The sequence below is a fragment of the Oncorhynchus tshawytscha genome, linkage group LG13 (genome assembly GCF_018296145.1).
Source record: "Oncorhynchus tshawytscha isolate Ot180627B linkage group LG13, Otsh_v2.0, whole genome shotgun sequence".
Taxonomy (NCBI): Eukaryota; Metazoa; Chordata; class Actinopteri; order Salmoniformes; family Salmonidae; genus Oncorhynchus; species Oncorhynchus tshawytscha.
Genome location: NC_056441.1, coordinates 59,747,814 through 59,770,627, shown reverse-complemented (window position 1 = coordinate 59,770,627; position 22,814 = coordinate 59,747,814). Strand labels below are relative to the sequence as shown.

The following is a 22,814-nucleotide window of genomic DNA, read 5'->3' as shown; positions in this document are numbered from 1 at the left end:
GCACACCGTGCGTGTACGGATAATCCTCCCTAACCTTTTGATAACGAGCCTGGTTGAAGAAATACAGAAAATATATGAAAAATAAACAATTGTAGTAACCTTAGAGAATACACCATGAGAAATGAATGATCTCATTCTGAACAAACATTTTCATATTTAAATAATTTATCATTAAATATTTAGAGGAAAACATGAGTGAGTGACAACTGACCGACAGAGACACACTCAGAACTCCACAGAGAAGTGTCTAGAGAGAAAGAAGCAATGCCCTTGCTGTCTGTGGTGAGAGTCCAGTCCTCAGATGTGCCACTGTTTTGTAGGAAGAGATACACAGGCTCATTGGGAATGGGAGTAGAGTCTGGATCGGTCACTTTGATCTGAAAACACAGGACATGATGACTGCAGATGTCCAATATACTACATGTAAACTCCCATTTCACACAACACATCAAAATCATGGTTTAGATGCTCCAAATGATGCGTTAACATTTATCATAACATCTTTCAAAGATTTTCCTGAGCAATCCGTTTCCCTGCAGTGTTATTAAAAAGGCATTTAATATATTTTGTCCTCACCTTCCCCTCATATTCAATCCCTGGTTTATATGCTTGGGGCACGTCCTCAAAACAAACAGTTACGATGACATCGGTAAAGCTTGCCTTGCCACTACCTTTAAGGATGACCCCTGGAGGGAACACAGGCAAGGGTCAGAGGTTAACAGTTGAGCATGTAAATACCTCTACGTTAAAGATGAAGTTCTCTCCTACCGTTCCATATTCCTCCATCTCAGTCTCCACTTCAAAGTCATCAAACTTTGATTCATTTAGAGCGAATCGGGTCACGTCAATAATTTGGGTTGCACAACCAGTTTTGTCGGTCTAAGGAGAATGAGTACAGTTATTGTAGGTCAGCTTAGCTCCACTACAAAAGCATGCTTCCATAAACTTCACAAATTTCACCACAGTGAGTTCTATTTGTCATCGAAGGATTTAGCGTAACAAGAATAAAAAATACTTACTTTCATAATATACAACTCGCAGATATTACTAGAACCATATAACCAGTGATGTCGAATGGCATTTCTACAAACTTTCATCGTGACAGACCCCAGCACTGGATTTCCATAAGTGTATCTAGAAACAAAGTCACCAGAAGAATGACAATTCAATAATGGTATATACATGTGTTGTAAAAAAATAAAATAAACAGCTATGAACATGAGCAAGTATCAAACATGGGACAGTATCTATAAAGTATAGTCTATGCAACACACACATTAAGTCCTAATATTCTGCCCATAAAATGTCCTTGTTTAAAAGCTTGTTTGTCATTATCATTATCTTGCTGGTCATTATCATCTTATTGTCTGTCACACGCCATCGTCTTATTCACTTACTTTCCACAAACTCTCAGTGTTGCTTGATTGTCCAGAATAGTTATTGTTTGGGGAAGATGGACTTTCACCTCATATTTGGGCAACACTGTAAAAGATACATGTTGATATTACGTCTTCAATGTCTGTTGAACTACACCAAAAACAAATCACAGACCACAATTTAATCACAATGTAAAAACAATAGAATCAGACAGAAGACATCACCATATTCTTTGATGTCAAAGTTTTGGGAGGTTTGTTCTCCCTTCTCATTCCATGCAGTGATGATGTAACCTCCTTGCGTTGCCTCTGCAGACATGGGGTGGGACAGGTCCAGAATTCCACTCACTGTTAACTGGTTCAACCACTGAGCAATGCGGTTGGAGTTGGGGTCCTGTATACAGACTCATAGTAGGCTGAAGGAAGGTATTTTTGTTACAGAGGCAGGCATTGTATCAATTTATGCCGCAGTACATATTGGCAGGTAATATTTTCGAAGGGAGATCATGACATTATTATTGCTTATCTTATATATGCAGATTTAGTTTAGGTGCAATAGATTTGAATGAGTCTCACCTGAAGTTCCACTGTTTCATACTAGAAAAGAGAAACAAACATTCAGCATTTACATTGGGCCCCCCCAAAAAATTAACTGTATTTGTATTTCCTCCCAGAATTGTTTGGTGTCAGAAATGGGTTTAAAACATTAAATACATAACTTTCCAAAACAGTTTCCACAGTAGAGGCATCTACAGAGCGACAGTACAGAGCAGGCCTTGAGCTCCTTTCGATTCAGATGCTCTGATCAAACAGCCGGGCCAAATGAACTCTGATCCACCCACCCACCCAGCCACCCACACTGCCCCATAAAAAAAAACGAGACTGCAAGAGAATGAAATCATTGCTCCATCACGTCGCTTCCTTACTAAACTACAGTAAACCTCTCCCAAACCACACAGCACCTCCCTAAAATGTTCCAATGCTGACTAACACTGGGCTGTCCTGTACAACCCAAGTTAAAAATGCTTTCAAAGACTAACTTTATTTTTATTGAATAACACTGAGAGTAACTTACCATCTGATGGAATGACAAGAAACTAGCATCCAGCGAGACGATTCGGAACTTGACTGGAAAAGTGGTAGAAACATGTATCTATATAACATCTGTCTATATACAGTATATTCATCATCAATTTCAGTAATGACCTTTCCTCAAAATGAGTATGTATAATTATCATTCAACATTATTAACAGACGAAAAGGGTCAGTTTAGTACATTTCAGTGTTCATCAAATAATGTATCTAACTACCTGTCTGTCCAGGTTTGTAGACTGGTTTGTCTGTCTGGAAAATGGTGAGGAATCTTTTGGGCTTGATAAAGATCTTGGTCTTTTTACTCATCTCATCCTTCCTCCCCTTGATGCTAACATGTACAGTGGCCACACTGTCAGTCTTCACTGAGGGTACCTGTACAACATGAAGAATATGTTGTTGTGCCCTCTTCACGACTGTCTTGGTGTGCATTGGACCATGTTAGCTTCCTCCCTATAGGCTGTCTCGTCGTTGATCAGGCCTACCACTGTTTTGTCATCGACAAACCGTGCAGGACATCAAACTGCAGTGCAATCATGAGTGAACAGGGAGTACAGGAGGGGACTGAGCATGCACCCGAGGGGCCCCTGTGTTGAGGATCAGCATAGTGGATGTGTTGCTACCTACCCTTACCACCTGGGGTGTCTCGTCAGGAAGTCCAGGATCCAGTTGCAGAGAGAGGTGTTTAGTCCCAAGGTCCTTAGCTTATTGATGAGCTTTGAAGTCACTATGGTGTTGAACGCTGAGCTGTAGTCAATGAATAGTATTCTCACATAGGTGTTCCTTTTGTCCAGGTGGGAAAGGGCAATGTGGAGTGCAATAGAGATTGCATCAGCTGTGGTTTTGATAGGGCGGTGTGATACGGGTCGGTAGTTATTTAGACAGGTTACTTTCGTGTTCTTGGGCACAGGCACTAAGGTGGTCTGCTTAAAACATGTTGGTATTACAGACTCGGACAGAGAGAGGTTGAAAATGTCAGTGAAGACACTGCCAGTTGGTCAGAGCATGCTCGCAGTACATGTCCTGGTAATCCGTCTGGCCTTGCAGGCTTGTGAATGTTGACTTGTTTAAAAGGTCTTACTCACATCAGCTGCGGAGAGCGTGATCACACAGTCTTCCGGAACAGCTGGTGCTCTCATGCATGTTTCAGTGCTATTTGCCTTGAAACGAGCATAGAAGTTGTTTAGCTCGCCTGGTAGGCTCATGTCACTGGGCAGCTCTCAGCTGCGCTTCTCTTTGTAGTCTGTAATGGTTTGCAAGCCCCGCCACATCCGATGAGCGTCAGAGCCGGTGTAGTACGATTCGATCTTAGTCCTGTATTGATGCTTTGCCTGTTTGATTGTTCATTGGAAGGCATAGCGGGATTTCTTATAAGCTTCCGGGTTAGAGTCTCGCTCCTTGAAAGCGGCAGCTCTAGCCTTTAGCTCAGTGTGGATGTTGCCTGTAATCCATGGCTTCTGGTTGGGGTATGTATGGTCATTGTGGGGACGATGTCATCGATGCACTTATTGATGAAGCCAATGACTGATGTGGTGTACTCCTCAATGCCATCGGAGGAATCCCAGAACGTTTTCCAGTCTGGGCTAGGAAAACAGTCCTGTAGCTTAGCATCTGCTTCATCTGACCACTTTTTTTTATTGATCGAGTCACTGGTGTTTCCTGCTTTAATCAGGAGGATAGAATTATGGTCCGATTTGCCAAATGGAGGGCGAGGAAGAGCTATGTATGTGTCTCTGTGTGTGGAGTAAAGATGGTCCAGAGTTTTTTTCCCGCCCTCTGGTTGCACATTTAACATGCTGATAGAAATTTGGTAAGACCGATTTAATTTTCCCGGCATTAAAGTCCCCGGCCACTAGGAGCGCTGCCTCTGGGTGAGCATTTTCCTGTTTGCTTATGGCGGAATACAGCTCATCGAGTGCGGTCTTAGTGCCAGTCTCAGTTTGTGGTGGTATGTAGGCAGCTACGAAAAATACAGATAAACTCTCTAGGTAGATACTGTGGTCTACAGCTTATCATGAGATACTCTACCTCAGGCGAGCAATAGCTCGAGACTTCCTTAGATATCGTGCACCAGCTGTTATTTACAAAAATACATAGTCCGCCGCCCCTTGTCTTACCAGATACCGCTGTTCTATTTTGCTGATACAGCATATAACCAGCCAGCTTTATGTTAATAATGTCGCCGTTCAGCCACGACTCCGTGAAGCATGAGATAGTACAGTTTTGAATGTCTCGTTGGTAGTTTAATCTTCCGCGTTGGTCATCAATTATTTCCCAAAAATTGCACGTTTAGATAGCAGAATGGAAGGCAGTGGAGGTTTATTTGATCGCCTACAAATTCTCAGAAGGAAACCTGCTCTCCGGACCCTTTTTCTCCAACCTTCTCTTCACGCAAATGACGGGGATCTGGGCCTGTTCCCGGGAAAGCAGTATGTCCTTCACGTCGGGCTCGTTAAAGGAAAAAAAGGATTCTGCCAGTTCGTGGTGAGTAATCACAGTTCTGATGTCCAGAAGTTATTTTCGGTCATAAGAGACAGTAGCAGCAACATTATGAACAAAATAAGTTTAAAAAATAAGTTACAAACGACACAAACAAACAAAAAAACACAATTGTTTGTAAACAAAGTCAAATGTAAATGAACACTATATAGCCTAAAAACATTCTAGCCATCCCGGATCCGGGATCGTGAATACAGCCTCAAGCTCATTACCATAATGCAACGTTAACTATTCATGAAAATCGCAAATGAAATTAAATTAATATGCTAGCTCTCAAGCTTAGCCTTTTGTTAACAACACTGTCATCTCAGATTTTCAAAATATGCTTCTCAACCATAGCAAAACAAGCATTTGTGTAACAGCTAGCGTAGCTAGCGTAGCATTTAGCGTTAGCATCAGCAGGCAACATTTTCACAAAAACCAGAAAAGCATTCAAATAAATAATTTACCTTTGAAGAACTTCGGATGTTTTCAATGAGGAGACTCTCAGTTAGATAGCAAATGCTCAGTTTTTCCTGAAAGATTATTTGTTTAGGAGAAATCGCTCCATTTGGTGCGTCACGTTTGGCTACCAAAAAAAAACGAAAATTCAGTCATCAAAACGCCTAACTTTTTTCCAAATTAACTCCATAATATCGACTGAAACATGGTAAACGTTGTTTAGAATCAATCCTCAAGGTGTTTTTCACATATCTCTTCATGATATATCATTCGTGGAAGCCTCCTCTCTCCTCTCAATCACTGGATGACTGCGTGCAGCTTGTAGATTACGCACCAATTTAGACAAAGGACACCGGGCGGACCCCTGGTAAATGTAGTCTCTTATGGCCAATCTTCCAATGATATGCCTACAAATACGTCACAATGCTGCAGACACCTTGGAGAAATGATAGAAAGGGCAGGCTCAGTCCTGGCGCATTCACAGCCATATAAGGAGACAATGGAAAACAGAGTGTCAAAAATTCTGCTAATTTCCTGTTTGAAGTTTCATCTTGGTTTCGCCTGTAGCATGAGTTCTGTGGCACTCACAGATAATATCTTTGCCGTTTCGGAAACGTCAGAGTGTTTTCTTTCCAAAGCTGTCAATTATATGCATAGTCGAGCATCTTTTCGTGACAAAATATTGCGCTTAAAACGGGCACGTGTTTTTATCCATAAATTAAAAGAGCGCCCCCTATATCCAAGAAGTTAAAACTATAACTTTGACATAATGGATGGTCAGTCTTTGCATCCATAGCTCTGTCTATAAATTTGTTAGTGGTTCATTTCTCCAGCCCCATCCTTCAGCTTTTAACCTTAAAAGGAGCGGGGAAACGCTTTGTTATAGTTTCAACTGCAGATTGCTGCTTAAATGTTTATTTAAAAAAAAATCTCCAGTCAGGACGATAAAGAGAGCTCAAAAGGTATGCTTAGATATGAAAAAAAAAGTTGAAAAAGATTGTTGACATAGAATTAATAGTAATGATTATGGCTCTAGATTGCAGGAAAAAAATACCTTTCATGCGTTTGAAATTCAACTTCGGGACAGGGGGGGATTGCTAAACCCCCTATGGACCACCCCCCTGCCATCCCCTCAGATTTTGGGGGCGCTCCTTTTGGGGATGATTGTACAGATGGACATTGGAGGACAGATATTCAGCTATAGCAGTGCAGTAAGAATATAAAACTATTATATTTTTATATGCAAAATTATGTTTTTTACTAAAATCATTACCATGCTCAGTGGGCTAGTCTACATCTGCAGGTGCATTGCCAGCAGAATACGGAGATTAATGCATTCCTCCATTTGATTGAAGATTTTGGTATGCAGCCAGGCATTATGTGAGTTTAATACCTCAATGAAATGCCGAAAATACTCTACGTGCTTCTACTGCATCAAATGTTTTGTAGCGTACTTATGATTCATTGAAAGTGCTCGATGTCACAGTTTTTAAAATGGCTGATTTGATAAATACAAGGCAAAGTAAGTTGAGAGTCCTGGCCATAGCTGTGGTACACAGCCTGTCTTCCTTCCTCCACACTTCGAAATGCTCCCTTCCCTCGTCCAGATGGTCAGGAAAGTTGCACAGACGAGGCTGTGTATACTCAAAATGCACCCTCTTGTGTCACTCCCTTAACAATTGTTCGGAACCGCACAGCCACCCCGACCAATGGGATAGTCAGAATGACAACCAAACTATTTCAGGCTATTTTATCCCTAATGGTGTGCAAATGCAGCCCGTAATTCGGGGTATCCCTGCATGTGGGCATTCCTGCATCTGGAGGAACGCCCCTCTCCCTCGAGAATCCAAATCGTTAATTTAAAAAATAAAACAAAAATAATTTTAAATTCAAATACAGATCAACAATTTACATTCTTACATCATACAAAACAGAACTCAGGTATTAATGAGAAAATACTGGAAATATGCATGAACGCCTCCTCTCGAGCATGACGTCTCTTGCATGTGTGACACTTTTGAACGTGGGTCAAAAAGGAAATAAAAATATATTTTTTATTTTATTTATTTACATTGTGTGAGATTAAACTTGACTGAGTGTCGAAAAAAAGAAAAAAAATCCCTACATTCCACCATCAAAATGAATGGGGATAAAACAAGCTTTATCGTTTATAAAGTATGAATGGTAGTAAAAACCTACACTACCGTTCAAAAGTTTGGGGTCACTTAGAAATGTTCTTGTTTTTGAAGAAAAAGCACATTTTTTGACAATTAAAATAACATCAAATTGATCAGAAATACAGTGTTGACATTGTTAATGTTGTAAATGACTATTGTAGCTGGAAACGGTAGATTTTTTTATGGAACATCTACATAGCCATACAGAGGCCAATTATCAGCAACCATCACTCCTGTGTTCCAATGGCACGTTGTGTTAGCGATAAATATTTCCCATTGAAGTCTGGAGCTTTTTTGCAAATGTAAAAAAGGTTATAGTTTAAAAAGTATAAATGTTATCAAAAAGCTGTAAAAGCAACCTATTCCAGACCGGTCTGCACGTTTTAAAGTTTGAATGGCATTTCTAGTTTAAATGGGGGAAGACTAGTCGCGATCAAACATTTTCCCATTAAAGTTGATGGTCATTGAAATGCATTGGGATTCATGCAAATGTGTTTGTAGTGTGAAACGTATAAGTAGTATCAAAAACCTTTTTTCAAGCAACCTGGAGACAGTCAGTCAGCACATTTTATAATGGTTTTGATCTCGGCAGCTCTTGTTTTTTTTGCACTAGAGGTTCCAACAGAAGGAAAAATAATAATATCTAGAAAAGTGCATTTGCTGAAGAAAATGTGGTGTGCTTGCTTGATTGTCTTAAAGAATTTATGGTTGTGAAATAAGTGATAGTAGTGATAGCCCCTGCAGCAGCAGTGGTAATGACTGGTTATAGTTTTTTTTAAAGTAGATAGATGGGAGAACTGATTGATTGATTGGATATCCTTAACTTGTGAAAGTTGGTTTCTCTAACTTGAATGGTTCAATAATTGCTATTGTTGTTGGTGGGTTATTATATGCTGATTTATGCTCATTTGAATATTTTTTTAATCAAGTATTTAGAATTTTTCCGTTGAAAGGACAGAAGCACAAAAATCAACAGACATTCCACAGATACAATTGTATCCCCCATCCCCAAGACCTGTGTCACACCCTGACCATAGTTTGCTTGGTATGTTTCTATGTTTTGGTTGGTCAGGGTGTGATCTGAGTGGGCATTCTATGTTGGATGTCTTGTTTGTCTATTTCTATGTCTGGCCTGATATGGTTCTCAATCAGAGGCAGGTGTTAGTCATTGTCTCTGATTGGGAACCATATTTAGGTAGCCTGGGTTTCACTGTGTGTTTGTGGGTGATTGTTCCTGTCTCTGTGTTTTGCACCAGATAGGGCTGTTTTGGGTTTTCACGTTTCTTGTTTTTGTTAGTTTGTTCATGTGAAGTGATTTATTAAAACATGAATCAAAATAACCACGCTGCGCTTTGGTCCGCCTCTCCGTCAATGGAAGAAATCCCTTACAGAATCACCCACCACAACAGGACCAAGCGGCGTGGTAAACAGCAGCTGCAGCAAAAGCAGCAGCAGGAGAAGGAACAGCAACAGCGAGGTCAGGATTTCGGGACATGGGAGCAGAATCTGGACTACACAACTTGGGAGGAGATAGACAGGTGGGCGGTCGACCCAGGGAGAGTGCCGGAGCCCGCTTGGGATTCGATGGAGCAGTGCAAGGAAGGTTACAGGAGAATGAGGTTGGCGAAGCCAGCACGGCAGTGCGACAGGTACGAGAGGCAGCCCCCCCCAAAAAATTTGGGGGGGCAGACGAGGTGTGGTACTAAGCCAGGTAGCAGACCTGAGCTCACTCCTCGTGCTTATTATAAGCAGCGCATTACTGGTCAGGCACCGTGTTATGCGGTTAAGCGCACGGTGTCGCCAGTGCGTGCCCATAGCCCGGTGCGCTATAGGGCAGCCCCCCGAAAGTGCCATGCGAGTGTGGGCATCGAGCCAGGGCATATGGTGCCTGCTCAGCGGGTCTGGTCGCCGGTACGCAGTTTTGGTCCAGGGTATCCTGCGCCGGCTCTGCGTGCTGTGTCTCCGGGGCGCTGGGAGGGTGCAGTGCGTCCTCTGCCTGCGCTCCGCTCGTGCCGGGCAAATGTGGGAGTGGAGCCTAAGGGAGAGGTGCGTGTAGTAAGCACTAGACCTCCCGTGCTTACCCACAGCCCGGTTCAACCTGTGCCTGCACTCTGGAGGGTCCGGGCTAGAGTAGTTGTCCAGCCTGGGGAAGTGGTGCCAAGGTTGCGCTCCAGAGCTCCAGTGCTCCCCCACAGCCCGGTCCTTCAGGTGCCTCCTCCTAACACCAGGCCTCCTGAAGGTCTCCCCAGCCTGGTGGTTCCTGTGGCAGCCCCACGCACCAGGCTGTCTCTCTGTCTCCTCCCTGCAGGTGGTCCCACCTGTCCGGCGCTGCTGCCGGAGTCTCCCGCCTGTCCGCCGCTGCTGCCGGAGCCTCCCGCCTGTCCGGCGCTGCTGCCGGAGTCTCCCGCCTGTCCGGCGTTGCTGCCGGAGCCTCCCGCCTGTCCGGCGCTGCTGCCGGAGCCTCCCGCCTGTCGGGCGCTGCTGCCGGAGCCTCCCGCCTGTCCGCCGCTGCTGCCGGAGCCTCCCGCCTGTCCGGCGCTGCTGCCGGAGTCTCCCGCCTGTCCGGCGCTGCTGCCGGAGTCTCCCGCCTGTCCGGCGCTGCTGCCGGAGCCTCCCGCCTGTCCGGCGCTGCTGCCGGAGCCTCCCGCCTGTCCGGCGGTGCTGCCGGAGTCTCCCGCCTGTCCGGCGCTGCTGCCGGAGCCCCCCCTCTGTCCAGAGCTTCTGCCCCTCTGTCCAGAGCTTCTGCCCCTCTGTCCAGAGCTTCTGCCCCTCTGTCCAGAGCTTCCGCCCCTCTGTCCAGAGCTTCCGCCCCTCTGTCCAGAGCTTCCGCCCCTCTGTCCCGAGCTGCCCCTCTGTCCAGTGGGGTCATTAAGAGGGGTGGCCATGGTTAGAAAGCCACGGAGGCGGACAATAAGGCGGACTAAGACAATGGTGAAGTGGGGTCCGCGTCCCGCGCCAGAGCCGCCACCGCGGACAGACGCCCACCCAGACCCTCCCCAATAGGTTCAGGTTTTGCGGCCGGGGGGGGTGTGTACTGTCACACCCTGACCATAGTTTGCTTTGTATGTTTCTATGTTTTGGTTGGTCAGGGTGTGATCTGAGTGGGCATTCTATGTTGGATGTCTTGTTTGTCTATTTCTATGTCTGGCCTGATATGGTTCTCAATCAGAGGCAGGTGTTAGTCATTGTCTCTGATTGGGAACCATATTTAGGTAGCCTGGGTTTCACTGTGTGTTTGTGGGTGATTGTTCCTGTCTCTGTGTTTTGCACCAGATAGGGCTGTTTTGGGTTTTCACGTTTCTTGTTTTTGTTAGTTTGTTAGTTTGTTCATGTGAAGTGATTTATTAAAACAGGAATCAAAATAACCACGCTGCGCTTTGGTCCGCCTCTCCGTCAATGGAAGAAATCCCTTACAACCTGCTTATTTGAGTACATATATCAAATAAGTGATTTTAAGCTGTGAACGTCACGGTCGTCCTCCTCTTCATCTGAAGAGAAAAGGCGAGATGGATCGGAGGACCAAAATGCGGCGTGGTATGTGTTCATCATGAATTTTAATAAAGAAAACACTGTGCCGAAACAAGCAATCAACATAGACAATCACCCACAAACAAACAATGTAACCTGTCACGCCCTGGTCTTAGTATTTTGTCTTTTCTTTATTTATTTGGCCAGGCCAGGGTGACATGGGTTTATTTTGTGGTGTGTTTTTGTATTGGGGTTTTAGTAGATATTGGGATTGTGGCTTAGTAGGGTTGTCTAGAAAAGTCTATGGTTGCCTGAGGCGGTTCTCAATCAGAGGCAGGTGATTATCATTCTCTGATTGGGAACCATATTTAGGCAGCCATATTCTTTGAGTGTTTCGTGGGTGATTGTTCCTGTCTCTGTGTTAGTTTGCACTAGTTTAGGCTCTTTCGGTGTTTACGTTACGTTTATTGTTTTTGTATTGTTCGTGTTTCATCTTCATTAAAGATGTATCGTATTAACCACGCTGCATTTTGGTCCGACTCTCCTTCACCCGAAGAAAACCGTAACACAACCCAGGCTACCTAAGTATGATTCTCAATCAGAGACAACTAATGACACCTGCCTCTGATTGAGAACCATACTAGGCCGAAACATAGAAATCCCCAAATCATAGAAAATCAAACATAGACTGCCCACCCCAACTCACGCCCTGACCATACTAAATAATGAATACAAAACAAAGGAAATAAAGGTCAGAACGTGACAGTGAAGTGTTGTTGTCCATATGTTAATGTTGTCCGATTTTGCTGACAAACCAAATCCTTCTTTGGGGTTTGCATAACTCATGTTGGCAAAAATGTAGTTGGTCTTTTGGTGATTAGGGTTTCTTGATGAGAATGAAATGTTAGACCAGACAGTACTCCAGTTAATATCTACTGTTGGTATATCTTTGTTCCAGTTTTAATAGATTGGTAGTTGCTGATAAGTCGGTTTGAGTAAAAATATAATTTGGAGACTTACCCTGGCTGTCATTATGTTTTTGATTGGATGAGATACTATATCTGAACCCAAGGTACTACATAAGCACTTAGGGTAGAACGAAGCAGTATATTAAAAAAAATGAAGAACCAGGCAGATCGCATTGCTTTTTCAATTCTGGAAACGCAATTAAGCTACAACTGTCCACAATGTCAGAGAGAGAATGAATTCCCTTCTCACTGCAAGCTGGAAAATATGTTGTCTAGCCACCCAAGAGGAGACTATGATTATTAAATAATGGCATATGGGGATGAGAATTAATGATATACAGTTGAAGTCGGAAGTTTACATAAACCTGAGCCAAATACATTTAAACTCAGTTTTCACAATTCCTGACATTTAATCCAAGTAAAAATTCCCTGTCTTAGGTCAGTTAGGATCACCACTTTATTTTAAGAATGTGAAATATCAGAATAATAGTAGAGAGAATTATTTATTTCAGCTTTTATTTCTTTCATCACATTTCCATTGGGTCAGAAGTTTACATACACTCAATTAGTATTTGGCAGCATTGTCTTTAAGTTGTTTAACTTGGGTCAAACGTTTCGGGTAGCCTTCCACAAGCTTCCCACAATAAGCTGGGTGAATTTTGGCCCATTCCTCTTGACAGATCTGGTGTTATTGAGTCAGGTTTGTAGGCCTCCTTGCTCAAACACGCTTTTTCAGTTCTGCCCACACACTTTCTATATGATTGAGGTCAGGGCCTTGTGATGGCCACTCCAATACCTTGACTTTGTTGCCCTTAAGCCATTTTGCCGCAACTTTGGAAATATGCTTGGGGTCATTGTCCATTTGGAAGAGCCATTTGCGACCAAGCTTTAATTTCCTGACTGATGTCTTGAGATGTTGCTTCAATATATCCACATAATTTTCCTGCCTCATGATGCCATCTATTTTGTGACCATGATGCTGCCACCCCAGTGCTTCATGGTTGGGATGGTATTCTTTGGCCTCCCCCTTTTTCCTACAAACATAACGATGGTCATTATGGCCATATAGTTCTATTTTTGTTTTATCAGACCAGAGGGGAAAAAAGTATGATATTTGTCCCCATATGCAGTTTCAAACCGTATTCTGGCTCTTTTTATAGCGGTTTTGGAGCAGTGGCTTCTTCCTTGCTGAGCGGCCTTTCAGGTTATGTCGATATAGGACTCGTTTGACTGTGGATATAGATACTTCTGTACCTGTTTCCTCCAGCATCTTCACAAGGGCCTTTGCTGTTGTTCTGGGATTGATTTGCACTTTTCGCACCAAAGTACGTTCATCTCTAGGAGACAGAACGAGTCTCTTTCCTGAGTGGTATGACGGCTGCGTGGTCCCATGGTGTTTATACTTGCGTACTATTGTTTTGTACAGATGAACGTGGTACCTTCAGGCATTTGGAAATTGCTCCCAAGGATGAACCAGCCTTGTGGAGGTCTACAAATAATGTGGAGGTCTTGGCTGATTTCTTTTAATTTTCCCATGATGTCAAGCAAAGAGGCACTGAGTTTGAAGGTAGGCCTTGAAATACATCCACAGGTACACCTCCAATTGACTCAAATGATGTCAATTAGCCTATCAGAAGCTTCTAAAGCCATGACATCATTTTCTGGAATTTTTCCAAGCTGTTTAAAGACACAGTCAACTTAGTGTATGTAAACTTCTGACCCACTGGAATTGTGATACAGTGAATTATAAGTGAAGTAATCCGTCTCTAAGCAATTGTTGGAAAAATTACTTGTGTCATGCACAAGTAGATGTCCTAACTGACTTGCCAAAACTATAGTTTGTTAACAAGAAATTTGTGGAGTGGTTGAAAAACGAGTTTTAATGATTCCAACCTAAGTGTATGTAAACCTCCGACTTCAACTGTATTTACAATGGTTCCTCATTGAATGCCATACTGTAAGCATTTGTGTGATGATGGAGCCAAAGGTGAGTTTGGATTTTTTATGGAAATATTTGAACATAGAGCTTTGCTAAATTCCCCTCCAGGGGGCGCCAGATATTGGGGTTCAAAGAGATGTAAAAGTTTAACCGTGGTATTGTTGCATCTTAATGATGGAAATGCATGTCTGAAAATACCTTAAATTCGAACTTTGAGACCACCTTTGCAGGTCGGACTATTTGTTTATAAACGCTATTCAAATTGGTGGTGGTGGTGATCTGTAAGGACGGGGAGATGTTAATACCTAGGTATTTGAAATGGCTTACTATTGGGATGCCAGGGGACAGGGAGGTATTCCTCTTCAGTCAGCAGTAATAGTGTGGATTTTTACCAATTAATGTTGTAACCTGAGATTGAACTGAAGTTTTTAAAGATATTGAGAAGGACAGGTAGAGAATGAGGAACGTGAACTGGGTGAGTCGAGCCATGAATGCTGATTTGCTGACAGCCATGGTATATCAGACCGTATACCACAGGTATGCTCTAATTACATTGGTAACCAGTTTATAATAGCAATAAGGCACCTAGGGGTTTGTGATATATGGCCAATATACCACGGCTAAAGGACTGTGTCCAGGCACTCCGTGTTGTGTCACGCATACGTGGTATATGTATTGGCCATATAGCACACCTCCTCGGGCCTTATGGCTTAAATATCATCCACATAAAGGGAGATATGGTTGTTATAGTTGTGATCAGTGATAGGAACATGTGTGAACTGATGGACTGCCTGAGCCAAGAGTTCTAGTGATAAAGTGAAGAGTAAGCTGCTGAGAGGACAGGCTTGCCTTGTTCCTCTGGCAATGGGGAATTGTTTAGAACATATTTTCCCAGCAAGCACCATGGGGGATGGATTAGAATACAGTACTTTGATCTGATAAAACAATCTCCAAAGCCCATATGTTTGAGTGCTGTCCAGAGATAATGCCATTTAAGGCGATCGGTCCGTAGTTTCATAATCAATAACAGATTGGGGCACGCACTGTTTAAGTAATAATTTTGCCAAGCTTTGTGCATAAATTGTCTGTATAGACCATAAAGTTATTTTCTAACCAATTCTAAGTCATTCTAATTTGAATTGTTATAGTTTATACAGTTTTGAAGATGTTAAAGTTGTTTTAATGTTTTTAACTGTAATGGTTAAAGAGCAGAATCATTTAAAATGTCTACTACTTTGTAGTAGTAGACATTTTGGCATTGAATCATGAAGTTGTATGCTAATTTATTCAAATTAAATTGTTTATAGTTTTCAAGGTTATAGAGAATTTGACATTAGGTAGCCTAAAGATTTTGAAGTTGGTCTTGTAGCTTAAATGGCCAAGGAGCAGGACCATTTTGTCGAGGTAATTGAGGTAATATGTACATGTAGGTAGGAGTAAAGGGACTATGTATAGATAATAAACAGGTTAGTCGAGGTAATTGAGGTAATATGTACATGTAGGTACGGGGTAAAGTGACTATGCATAGATAATAAACAGGTTAGTCGAGGTAATTGAGGTAATATGTACATGTAGGTAGGGGTAAAGGGACTATGTATAGATAATAAACAGGTTAGTCGAGGTAATTGAGGTAATATGTACATGTAGGTAGGGGTAAAGGGACTATGTATAGATAATAAACAGGTTAGTCGAGGTAATTGAGGTAATATGTACATGTAGGTAGGGATAAAGGGACTATGTATAGATAATAAACAGGTTAGTCGAAGTAATTGAGGTAGTATGTACATGTAGGTAGGGGTAAAGTGACTATGTATAGATAATAAACAGTGAGTAACATCAGCGTAAAGAAGGGGGTCAATGCCAAAGATCCAGGTAGCCATTTCATTAACTATTTAGCAGTGTTATGGCTTGGGGTTATAAGCTGTTAAGGTGCCTTTTGGACCTAGACTTGACGCTCCGGTACTGCTTGCCCTGCGAAAGCAGAGAGAACAGTCTTTGACTTGGGTGGCTGAAGTCTTCAACAATTTTTAGGGCCTTCCTTTGACACCGCCTTGTATAGCGGTCCTGGATGGCAGGACGCTTGGCCCCAGTGATGTACTGGGCCATGCGCACTACCCTCTTTAGCGCCTTTTGGTGGGATGCTCAGCAGTTGCCATACCAAGCAGTGATGCAACCAGTCAGCATGCTCTCGATGGTGAAGCTGTAGAACTTTTAGAGAATCTGAGGACCCATGCCAAAACATGTTTGTCTCCTGAATAGGCGTTGTCGTGCCCCCTTCACGGCTGTCTTAGTGTGTATGGACCATGATGGTTTGTTAGTGATGTGGACACCAAGGTACTGGGAGAGCTCGACCTGCTCCACTACAGCCCCATCGATCAGCTCCTTTGCCTTGCTGACGTTGAGGGAGAGGTTGTTGTCCTGGCACCACACTGCCAGGTCTCTGACCTCCTCCTTATAGGCTGTTTGATCGTTGGTGGTGACCAGGCCTACCACCATTGTGTCGTCAGAAAACTTAATGAAGGTGTGGAGTCATGAGTGTCCACGCAGTCATGGGTGAACAGGAAGTACAGGAGGGGACTAAGAACACACACCTGCGGGCCACCCGTGTTGAGGGTCAACGTGACAGATGTGTTGTTGCCTACCCTTACCACCTGTGGCGGCCCATCTGGAAGTCCAGGATCCAGTTACAGAGGGAGGTGTTTAATCCCAGAGTCCTTAGTGATGAGCTTTGAGGGCATGATGGGGTTGAATTCTGAGCTGTAGTCGACAACCAGCATTCTCAGGTATGTGTTCCTTTTGTTAAGGTGGGAAATGGCAGTGTGGAGTGGTGTGCAACCGAGATTGTGTCATCCGTTGATCTGTTGGGGCAGTATGCAAATTTTAAATATATTTTAAAATGGTTATAGTTGAAAAACTATAGATGGAAAGTTTGATCGATTGATTGCTTGATAGCATTGGATAGCCTGAACATGTGACAGTTATTTTGGTGTCTAGCTAGAATGGTTAGAGAGTTACTATTACTTTTGGTGTGTTTTTTAATGCAAATTTGTACAAATTTAAACAAACCATTTATAACTTTCAAAAATGTTAAAGTTGTTTTAATGTTTGTAGCTGAAATGTTAAAAGAGCAGTAACATTCAAAATGTCTACAACTGTGTTCTTATGGCTGGAATTTAATCCATAAAATGTTTTGCTAATTTATGCAACACATTTTTTCAAATAATTTATAAAGGTTTTAGAGAATTTGAAGTTTGGTATTTGGTATTTTATTAGGATCCCCATTAGCTGTTGTACTCTTCCTGGGGTCCACACAAAACATGAAACATGACATAATACAGAATAAACATAAACATAATAAACATGACATTAATAGACAAGAACAACTCAAGGACAGAACTACATCATTTAAAAAAAGGCACACATAGACTACATATATATAAATACACAAACTATCTAGGTCAAATAGGGGAGAGGGTTGTGCCATGAGGTGTTGCTTTATCTGTTTATTGAAACTAGGTTTGCTGTTTATTTGAGCAATATGAGATGGAACAGAGTTCCATGCATCAATGGCTCTATATAATACTATACGCTTTCTTGAATTTGTTCTGGATTTGGGGACTGTGAAAAGACCCCTGGTGGCATGTCTGGTGGGGTAGGTGTTTGTGTCTGAGCTGTGTGTAAGTTGGCTATGCAAACAATTTGGGATTTACAACACATTAATGTTCCTTATAAAAAGAAGAAGTGATGCAGTCAGTCTCTCCTCAACTCTTAGCCAAGAGAGACTGGCATGCATAGTATTTATATCAGCCCTCTTATTACAGTGAAGAGCAAGATGTGCTGCTCTGTTCTGGGCCAGCTGCAGCTTAACTAGGTCTTTCCTTGCAGCACTCGACCACACGACTGGACAATAATCAACATAAGACAAAACTAGAGCCTGCAGAACTTGCTTTTTGGAGTGTGGTGTCAAAAAAGCAGAGCATCGCTTTATTAAGGACAGACCTCTCCCCATCTTAACAACCACTGAATCTAGATGTTTTGACCATGACAGTTTATAATCTAAGGTAAAGCCAAGTATTTTAGTCTCCTCAACTTGTTCAACAGGCACACAATTCATTACCAGATTCAGCTGAGGTCTAGAACTTAGGGAATGATTTGTACCAAATACAATGCTCTTAGTTTTAGATATGTTCAGGACGAGTTTGTTACTGGCCACCCATTTGTTAAGGGTTTAAGTGACTTCATTAGCTGTGGGTGCTGATGCATACATGGTTGAATCATCAGCATACATGGACACACATTCTTTGTTTAATGCAAGTGCCAGGTCATTGGTATAAATTGAAAAGAGTAGAGGGCCTAGAGTGCTGCCCTGTGGTATACCACACTTTACATGTTTGACATTAGAGACGCTTCCGTTAAAGAAAAAACCCTTTGAGTTCGATTAGATAGATAGCTCTGAATCCACGATATGGCCTAGGTTGAAAAGCCATAACACACGTTTTTTCAACAACAGGTTATGGTCAATAATATTTTTGTGGAAATTCTTACACATGGACACTCAAAGTCAATCTTAAATTAATCATTGTTTATTATCAGTTAACTGGAGAGGTTACAACAAACGTGATGCACCATGTTGAATTATGTCAGGAGCTCTGACAGGGCAGTCATGTTAGTTCTCTTATATACTGCAGCCAAGTAATTTTTACATAATTTAGCTTATTCATAATTAAATCATAATTAACGTTTGCTTCATTCATGTGACCAACCAATACTGGTTTATGCATGTGACAGACCAATACCTCACGAGGCTTCTTCTCTAAGTTGAGACCTTGAAACTGAGATATACTTCGTTCTCAAAACAAGGGTCTGGACATACTGCCAAATTGCAGATACTGAACCAATCACTTGCATGAACAGTTATTAAAAAAGCACAAACATAGAATGCAGAAATGTCTATAAATAGAAAATCACCAACATAAAATTTTCCATCACTATATCAAAGGTTGCACTGAAATCTATCAGTACAGCTCCCACAATCTTCTTATTATCAATTTCTTTCAACCAATCATCAGTCCATGTTGAGTGCCCGTCTCTATAAGCATACTGGAAGTCAGTTGTTAATTTTTTTTACAGAGAAATAGCATTGCATCTGGTTAAACACAATTATTTTCCAAAAGTTTGCTAAGAGCTGGCTGCACCAGTAAAAGCCTCTTTACCACTCTTGGGTGGTGGAATTACTTTGGCTTCCGTCCAGGCTTGAGAACAAAGACTTTCCTCTATGCTCAGATTAAAGATATGACAGATAGCAGTGGCTATGGAGTCAGCTACCATCGTCAGTAGCTTTCCATCTAAGTTGTCAATGCCAGGAGGTTTGTCATTATTAATCAATAACAATAATTTTTCCACCTTTCCCACACTAACTTTACAAAATTCAAACTTGCAATGCTTTTCTTTCATTATTTGTTTTTTTTATGTATGAATACGATGGCTCACTGTTCATTGTGGGAATTTCCTGCCTAAGTTTGCCCACTTTGCCAATGAAGTAATCATTAAAATAATTGGCAACGTTAAATGGTTTGGTGATGAATAAGCCATCTGATTCGATGAAAGAGAGTACAATTTGTCTTTATGCCTATAATTCCATTTAAAGTACTCCAAAGTTTTTTTCCATCATTCTTTAAATAATTGATCTTGGCTTCATGTTGAGTTTTGTCACACAATTTCTCAATTTGCAGTAAGTCAGTCAGATGTGTTGTAGCTTAATTGGCCAAAGAGCAATTCCTGTGGTCTACTTGTTATCTATCCCGATGCCTAGTCACTTTACCCTGCCTTCATGTACATACTGTACCTACCTCAAATACATTATCTTGCTCCTCTGCACATTGATCTGGTACCATGCGTATATACCTCCGTTCTTGTGTGTTTTATTTTATTCCTCTTGTGTTACTATTCCATTTTTATTTGACTCTGCATGGTTGGGTAGGGCTTGTAAGCAAGGGTTTCATGGTAAAGCAAGCATTTCACGGTAAAGTCTACACCAGAGCATGTGACAAATAAAATGTTATTTTATTTTATTTGGTTCTTATCAAACACATGTTAAAATAGTTACATTTCAAAAAGTTGATATAGTATCAGAAAGCTGTATAAAATCTAAACATTGGTTTGGAGTTGATTGCTTACACAGTGAAAGAGGAGATTAGAATTAGAATTAGAATTTCAGATTTTTTTTTACCCTTGAACTCCATCAGAGCATTTACACTATAGAAGTGGCATTCTCCTAGCCACGCTAGCCTCGCCTTCATGTGGGTGCTAACAAGCTAGCAAGCAAGCTAGGTAGTGCTAATATTTAACAGCCTTTGTCAGCCAATCTAGTAGGGGTTGGAAGCGATCGTGAGCTTCGATCGGTCACTCGCATCGCCATATTGCGGAAGAAGTTCAGCTTTCCCCAACTTTAGTCCCACCCTGTTCAGCTCCTTCACTCATGCACTTGTATGACTCTGTTTATTGACATTCAAATGCATTGGAGATCATAAAAAAAGATTGTTGTTGTTCAAAAAGTTGAAATGCTCTCAATTATATCTATTTTTTTAATCTAAGTTGGTGCCGTCGGTACGTTTTAAAGTTGGTTTCATATTCATGGCTTAAATTGTTTACGTTCTAGAGCGGGCTAAAGAAATCATATAATAATAATAATAAGACTACGTAAGAACTCTAGAGTGATATTGCCTTCAGAAAGCACATTGATAATACAACTATGTAAGAAATCTTGTGAGGTCTTGCCTTCAGCAAGCACATTAATGAGTATGTAAGAAATCTTGTGCGGTCTTGCCTTCAGCAAGCACACTAATAATATGAATATGTAATAAATCTAGAGTGGTCTTATGGTTTGATAAGAGAGACAGAAGCAGAGACAGAAGCACTTAGTCAGCCATTGGGAGGTTAACAGAGGAATTGACCAACGCATATTGAAAAGCCTCTCCCGAAGAGGCTGCATGCTCCTACATTCTCTTGGTTTGATAGGACAGGATATTACTACTCAGTTCAAGGGATATGAACGTTTCTCAAGACATCCTACTGTCTGTATCAAATATGAACCAGTATACAAATGATTTTTCTTTCGGTGACAAGACATTTACCAATTGTGTTACAGATTTGTTCATATTTCCCTGTCCGGTAATAACCCTTGATGTGGCTGGAGAAGAGAACACTTTGAGACCCTTAGAGTTGTTGTTGGCTTGACACCCAGCTCCTACAGACTTGTGAAGCACAACACCACAATCTGAATTGAAGATGCACACGCAGGGACACACACGCACACACATACTGTACAGTGCATTCGGGAAAGTATTCAGACCCCTTGACTTTTTTCACATTTTGTTACGTTACAGCCTTATTCTAAAATATATATATTTTTTAAATTCAATCTGCACACAATACCCCATAATGACAAAGCAAAAACAGGTTTTAAGACATTTTAGCAAATGTATACAAAAAAAAACAATTTAAATATCACATTTACATAAGTATTCAGACCCTTTACTCAGTACTTTGTTGAAGCACCTTTGGCAGTAATTATGGCCTCAAGTCTTCTTGGCATGACGCTACAAGCTTCGCAAAACTGTATTTGGAAAGGTTCTCCCATTATTTTCTGCAGATCCTCTCAAGCTCTGTCAGGTTGGATGGGGAGTGTCGCTGCACAGCTATTTTCAGGTCTCTCCAGAGATACCCAATCAGGTTTAAGTCTGGGCTCCGGCTGGGCCACAAAAACATTCAGAGACTTGTCCCCAAGCCACTCCTCATTGTCTTGGCAGTGTGCTTAGGGTCAATGTCCTGTTGGAAGGTGAACGTTTGTCCCAGTCTGAGCTCCCGAGCGCTCTGGAGCAGGTTTTCATCAAGGATCTCTCTGTACTTTGCTCTGTTCATAATTGCCTCAATCCTGACTAGTTTCCCAGTCTCTGCTGCTGAAAAACATCCCCACAGCATGATGCTGCCACCACCATGTGTCACCGTAGGGATGATATTGGCAGGGTGATGAGCGGTGTCTGGTTTCCTCCAGATGTGACACTTGGCATTCAGGCCAAAGAGTTAAATCTTGGTTTCATCAGACCAGAGAATCTTGTTTCTCATGGCCTGAGAGTCTTTTGGAGCCTTTTGGCAAACTCCAAGCGGGCTGTCGTATGCCTTTTACTGAGGAGTGTCTTCCGTCTTGCCACTCTACCATAAAGGCCTGATTGGTGGAGTGCTGCAGAGATGGTTGTCCTTCTGGAAGGTTCTCCCATCTCCACAGAGGAACTCTAGAGCTCTGTCAGAGTAACCATCGGGTTCTTGTTTTGGTTCCCTTCCCCAGATCTGTGCCTCAACACAATCCTGTCTCTGAGCTCGGACAATTCCTTCAACCTCATGGCTTGGTTTTTGCTCTGACATGCACTGTCAACTGTGGGACCTTATATAGACAGGTGTGTGCCTTTCCAAATCATGTCCAATCAAATGAATTTACCACAGGTGGACTCCAATCAAGTTGTAGAAACATCTGAAAGATGATCAATGGAAACAAGATGCACCTGGGCTCAATTTCTCACAGCAAAGGGTCTGAATACTTATGTAAATAAGATATTTCTGTTGTTTATTTTAAATACATTCGCAAACATTTCTAAAAACCTGTTTTCACTTTGTCATTATGGGGTATTGTGTGTAGATTGCTGACAATTTATTTTATTATATCCATTTTAGAACAAGGCTGTAACGTAACAAAATGTGGAAAAAGTTAAGGGGTCTGAATACTTTCCGAATGCACTGTACATACACACGCGCACACACACACATGCACCAAACACACACACACACACACACACACACA

At 41.9% G+C, this 22,814-nt stretch overlaps 1 protein-coding gene across 1 annotated transcript in view; it reads right to left on the bottom strand.

The window, feature by feature from the left end:
- The window catches only part of LOC112266101 (alpha-2-macroglobulin-like), a 35,794-nt gene extending 19,338 nt beyond the window's left edge, over positions 1-16,456 (bottom strand). The window contains exons 1-4 of the mRNA XM_042294933.1: positions 16,406-16,456; positions 2,687-2,843; positions 577-686; positions 226-377 (exon numbers count right to left, since the gene is read on the bottom strand). Coding sequence (XP_042150867.1) covers positions 226-377; positions 577-686; positions 2,687-2,843; positions 16,406-16,456 — 470 coding nt within the window. The remainder of the gene's footprint in view (positions 1-225; positions 378-576; positions 687-2,686; positions 2,844-16,405) is intronic.
- Between the last annotated feature and the right edge of the window lie 6,358 nt (positions 16,457-22,814).